Raw genomic sequence first — 6,000 nt, forward strand, 5'->3', positions numbered from 1 at the left:
CCTACCCCAGTGTGTCGAGAGGGATCATATGGGCCAAACTGCAAGGCCAGATGTAAGTGCAACAATGGTGGTCGCTGTGACACTAAAACAGGGACCTGTGAGTGCCCACCTGGCTTCCTAGGAGCTGACTGCAGCATTGGTAAGTCTGCTGCACACCTGTCATGGGTGAAAATGAACCGTCTTTGACAAGTCATCTTCTGACTATGAATCAGAGTCTCCTATAAAGAATAAAGATATACAGAGTGTTCTGCTAGGAATCAGTCTGAAGACAGTTGGGATTAGACATGATTAGACAGATGAACGCGAGGGCTCCGTCACGCCTCTTCCACTTGTTGAGTCATTCCTAATCAGTGATTACTTTAAGGAAGGGAGGAAGAAAAGATGCTGCACTTTTAAATCATTTGAATGGTGCCTTCATGTCTTTCTTCGTACTGACAGGTTGTCCGGCGGGGCGCTATGGGAAGGACTGTGCCCGTCTGTGTTCTTGTGGGGAGAGAGGGCAGTGCCACCCTGTGACTGGGAGGTGTATCTGCGCCCCAGGCAAAATCGGGCAGTCCTGCCATCAAGGTAATAATTACTTTTACCTCATAACTAACCTTATGTCTATGGGCCATTGAGGATGTAAAGACCAGCTTTTGGTCCCAGTCCGTCACTGTTTGTCATGCACCAGTAAATGTTTGTTGCAGGCTATGATCTCATCAAGAACACAGAGTCTGGTTGGCAACTGGGACTCCACCAACTCAACCAACCAAATTAGCTTTCAATATGTATTTAGTTAACGAATTCTCAATTTCCTCAGTAAAAAAGTATCAATAATCAGAGGCTCTTATTTTCCTTGAGAACAGAGGTAGGGTTCTTGAGTTTCCCTAATCTGGCCGTTTATCAGCAGTTCCTCTGGACTGCAAACGGGAGTTTCCATCTATTCTAGACGATGGTGTTCGTAAGCGCTCTGCTCTCCTAGTGCGCACCATACGTCTGTGGACGTGCCACTGCTTATGTTCCTGTGTTGAATGTTTACAGAGACCTATAAGTAGCTCGTTTTCCATGTTCCGTGTCGATGGCGTTGGCGAGGAAACAAATAAATAAACAGGGGAATCAAAGTGATTCGCTTATTGTTTTCCCAATCTAAATTACCCAGAGAAACATGATTATTCTTTTATATCGCTGCCAAGGGAGACCACTTTGCCATCTCGCTAATGAACTGTTTCTTAAATAAACGTGTGCTTGTATGTTGCTGTTTGTGTGTGTATGTTTAACTGTGTGGTAGGCTCACTGCTGGCTGGGTAGCTAAAGAACAGAACTACATGTCATGCTGGCCTTGGTAGTGCTGTGATGATGATGATTATTACTATCTAAAACTATCTAAAGCCTTTGCTGTTCCTCCAGCCTGCCCTAGGGGGCGCTATGGCCTGCAGTGCAGGAACACATGTGTGTGTCAGAACGGCGCGCTGTGTGAGCCCAGGGACGGGAGCTGCAGGTGTGGGCTGGGCTGGACGGGACCACGCTGTGAGACAGGTAACCTCAGGATAACGTCAACACAACATCAGGATAACGTCAGTATAACGTTAGGTTAAAAGTAGCCTGGCAGGGCAAAGGGTCAGCGGAGTTTAATTGTGGTTCAGTAGTACATTATTTCATCCTGTAGGATTATTGTCAACAAGTCTGCCTGTTCTTGAAGTTGCTTTGTTGAAGTTAAAGTTTTGTTACTCTCTTTGTTACAACATGGAAACAATGTTCGATGACCAGCCTTGACAAAACAATGAAGACTTGTGTTATTATGAATAGTAGCTACTATTGTAGCTACTACTGTGAGCACAGTAACTTCCCATATCCCTGGTTTACACTGTGTCTCTATGTTGATATTAGGTCATTCCACTGTTAATGTGTGCAGTATCAGTTACAAGTCACAGGAGGCTGCTGAGGGGAGGACGGGCTCATAATAATGTCTGGAATGGAGTGGATAGAATGGTATCAAACACATGCAAACCACGTTATGTGTTTGATACCATTGCATTTATTCCATTACAGGCATTACCATGAGCCCGTCCTCCACAATGAATGTGCCACCAGCCACCTGTGGTACACATACAGACAGAAGGTATGTTGGTTGTGAGTGTTGTGTTGTTGTTACTGTATGTCTCTACCATATGTCTGTTTGTCCAGCGTGTGTCCAGGGGAAATATGGACCGGACTGTGCACTGGACTGTCCCTGCCAGAACAACGGGACATGTGACCGCATCACTGGCTGTTGCAGCTGCACGGCCGGACACTACGGACACTCTTGTGAACACTGTACGTTGGATTTTTGTAATTATACTTAGGGCAGGGAGTTCTTCCTCACCATGTGACCTGTCCAGGATAAACTCCTGACCCTGTATTTCTAATGAAAGAGCTGGGTTGTGTTCATGTGGGTACCCAATGTTTCAAAAAAGAAATTGTACAAAAAATGAGCGTTTCTTACTGGTGGTCCCTCCTTGTTTCAATCTGTTTTCTAACATTTGATGCCAATTGAACATGCCCCTGATTGTGATGATGGGTTGTGCTCTTGTATGAGACACTAACAACAAAGCCTTTTCCTGTGTTGTCATCCTGTCCCCAGTGTGTCCCTCAGGCTTCTTCGGACAGAACTGTGCCCGTCCGTGTGTTTGCCGAGCGGGACACACATGTGATCATGTGACGGGCCGGTGTGTGTGTCTGCTTGGCTACCATGGTTCCCAGTGTCAGAAACGTGAGTACTGGATGACAGAGGAGAAGATCACACAATCTGATTCACACTCTGTTCTCATATAGAGACAGGAAGGTCAGCACTTCAGTTCTCTTTAATAACAGAAAAGCCATACGTGTGTGCATATTACACACATACTGTATTGTGTGTGCATATTACACACATACTGTATTGTGTGTGCATGTGTGTGTGCATGTATGAATACGAGCATATGTTGGCAGAGGTGGTTATTTGATGAGAGGCAGGTGTTTCCTGGCTGCCACTGCAGAGACGGGCTGCTTAATGCATTCCTGTTACATCTCTGTGGCCTCCTGCCTGCTCTGGGCTCCTCAGTGTGAGGGCCTTCATGCCCACTTCAGCCCCAGCAGGAGAGCACTGAGCAGCCCCTGTAATGACGTAATAGAGACAGACCTGTGTGTGTGGGGGAGGGGGGGGCACGCTATGGAAGAGAAGAGTGATGAGTGTGTACTGTTTGTCAAGGGGGGAAATACACATAGTACACGTGTGTGTGTGTGTGTGTGTGTGTGTGTGTGTGTATCTCACTGTGTGTGTCTGTCCCAGGGTGCGAGGTTGGCAGGTTTGGGGAGGGCTGTCAGCAGTCATGTGACTGCGTCGGGGGAGCCCCCTGTCATCCAGCCACGGGACAGTGTCTCTGCCCCCTGGGGAAGACTGGACAGAGATGTGAAAAAGGTACGACCTCCTCTACCCCGCAACGGCGCTCTGTTTCTTACAGTACTGGATCTTAGATATGCCTTTTGTGTATGTATTATATGCCTTTACCCAATAGAAAAATAACTTGTCATTTACTGTATTTAAATCTGCCATTTTATTTTTTGTGTGCTGTCTCCATCTTTTTCTCGTTGTGTCGGTCTTACTTTATGTCTTTCTTCTGTCACTCTTTCCTCTCTTTTCTCTCTCTCTCTCCATCTCCTGTCTGTCCATCAGACTGTGAAGGAGATCGTTTTGGTCCTGACTGCTCCCTGCAGTGTCAGTGTTCCCATCAGGCCCAGTGTGACGCTCGTAACGGCCGCTGCCTGTGTCCTGTTACCTGGCTGGGCCCCACGTGCACAGAAGGTACTGTATACACAAACAAACATACATGCATGCAAACAAACACACACACACACACGTGTGCACACACACACACACACACACAAATGCAAACACAGACACACACGCACATCGCCCTGATGAGTGAGTGATACCTATTGCCCATCACAGCAGACACCCAGGACCAGAGCTGTAAAGCTGAACCAGGTTTTCATGAAATAGTGCGTCGGTAAGTGTCAAGCTCAGGCCTTCAGCTCTGTGTCTCCGTCTCCCTCAATAGCCACTCCGGCCTCTGACAGTTATTTTAATCCACACCCAGCGGGGTGTCTGGCTTGAAGCTGTCTTCGTTTCCTCCACAAGCCCAGCTCACGGGAGACCATCCAGATCGACCAGCAAACAACCCAACACACCAGCAACTCCCTGAACGGTGAAGAACATTTGCTTTTGATTTCTAGAAGGTGCCAAATGTCTTTTTGTCTGCCTCTTCTCTCTTTTCAGGACGACTAGAGACTGCAGAGGCCCCAGCATTGGGCTTCTCTCCCTCCCTGAAGGGGCCGTCTGGTCTCTCCCACTCGTAGCGCCGCTGGAGGCCCCACATCCCAAACTAGACGTCCCAAATACCCCCGCCAGATGTCTCAAACACTGAACAAGGTGCCCTAAATATGCAGTCAGGGGTCCTGGGGCGTCATGGGATGGCTGTGTACAGTTGGACAGATGGACAAAGGTATACAGCCAGAAGGTGATTCAGGTCTGGACCAGACACACAAGGTCATGTATTCTTATGTCTACACCTGTTTTCTGCACATTTGGTTGAGAAATGTGCATTGGCTTTTTGTGAGCCTGCAGAAAGGTGCAGAATGCCGGTTTAGTTAGAGAGAGAGCAGGCTACACAAGGACCTGGAACATTGATGTGCTGCTGGGCGGTAGACATTGGAACGTGCCCTACCTGATTGTCTCAGGACTGGACCTCTGCCCCAAGTCAACTGGTCTAGCCTGTCATTAACCACAGGCCAAATGCTTCCTGGACATTCATAACGTCTCTGTCCTCTCCCCAATGCAGCTTTGTGCAGCCTAGTACACAGGGGCGGGCAACTACGATACTGGAGGGGCACAGTGTGTGCGGACCATCACTATCATACATGATTCACAAAGACCATGATTCGGTGATTAGTGGAATCAGGTGTGTTAGAGCTGGGCTGGAACAAAAGCCGGCACCCTCCTCTTGCTTACCCATGGCCTACCCTCAGAGTCATTGGTCAGACTGACATGGGAGCAACAGCCATCACTCCCGAAATGTCCACTGGTACTGTCTCTCCGTTGAATGGCACTCTGTCATTTTCTCATATCGTATACAGTGAGACTATTTTGTGTTGTATTTTACTGGTTTCTTTTGACAGCGTCTGCCTGATTGCTCGTCATAAAGTGTTAATATATTTGAAATTGCTTTTGGTTGTATGTTTGACAAGATCACTTACTGTACTATCAGATCAAGGAAATCCACGTATCAATTCATTACTGCTGTTACTGTCTGTTATTGTAAGTGTGTCAGTTAAATGCCACTATGACCTATAGAAGTCTGTTTTAGCCAAGTAATCAGTATATTTTCATGTAGAAGGGTTTTTAAAGTAGTACAAAGCATTTGAACTGTACCTCAGGATACTGCAATTCATACCACTCATAACATGTACTGTACTATGTGCCTGATGGCAGGCTTTATGTAAATGGTGCTATTTTGATACATTTTGATTTTTTTCTTTAAATTCTCTTTTTGCTAATGTGGTACATCTGTCTGTTATTTCTGTCCCTAATATCGCATCACCACATTTAGGAGAGAGGCCATTTTATCTGGGAGCAGTGTAGCATGGTATTGGGTCCTCTGCCTGGGAGCTTAGAGAAAGGCAAGGCAGTGGGGTGTGGAGTGGGTAGGAGATGGGGGGGAGGAGAGGGGGTCCCGAGATGGCCTGTCACAGAGCAGTGATGGAGGATTGGAGGCCAGGGAGCACAGGCCCGCTGCTGATCAGCCAGGGAGGTCAAGCGGTGAGCAACAAGCCAGACCGTTACCTGGTACAACACCTGTCAGAAGGTGGTGATGGGGGGGTGGCACTTGAGCATAGCAGAGGTCGTGGTGGAGGGGAGAGGAGGAAGGCGGGCGGCTGGGACGTCCGCCCCTGAGGCATTTCTCAAGTGCAGTGGAGCGTCTCCAGCGTCCGCCGCCGGGCAGGTGT

At 47.9% G+C, this 6,000-nt stretch overlaps 1 protein-coding gene across 4 annotated transcripts in view; it reads left to right on the forward strand.

The window, feature by feature from the left end:
* Positions 1 to 5,554, forward strand: part of LOC112265390 (multiple epidermal growth factor-like domains protein 6) — an 82,075-nt gene extending 76,521 nt beyond the window's left edge. For 3 of the 4 annotated variants that reach the window (XM_042296040.1, XM_042296038.1, XM_042296041.1), the window contains 8 exons: positions 11 to 139; positions 439 to 567; positions 1,387 to 1,515; positions 2,164 to 2,292; positions 2,600 to 2,728; positions 3,287 to 3,415; positions 3,671 to 3,799; positions 4,274 to 5,554. In XM_042296040.1, the coding sequence (XP_042151974.1) occupies positions 11 to 139; positions 439 to 567; positions 1,387 to 1,515; positions 2,164 to 2,292; positions 2,600 to 2,728; positions 3,287 to 3,415; positions 3,671 to 3,799; positions 4,274 to 4,353 (983 nt within the window). In that variant the 3' untranslated portion in view covers positions 4,354 to 5,554. Of the gene's footprint in view, positions 1 to 10; positions 140 to 438; positions 568 to 1,386; positions 1,516 to 2,163; positions 2,293 to 2,599; positions 2,729 to 3,286; positions 3,416 to 3,670; positions 3,800 to 4,055 lie in introns of all 4 variants that reach the window. The other variant, XM_042296039.1, reaches the window with a different exon arrangement.
* The last annotated feature ends 446 nt before the right edge of the window (positions 5,555 to 6,000 follow it).

The sequence above is a fragment of the Oncorhynchus tshawytscha genome, linkage group LG13 (genome assembly GCF_018296145.1).
Source record: "Oncorhynchus tshawytscha isolate Ot180627B linkage group LG13, Otsh_v2.0, whole genome shotgun sequence".
NCBI lineage: Eukaryota > Metazoa > Chordata > Actinopteri > Salmoniformes > Salmonidae > Oncorhynchus > Oncorhynchus tshawytscha.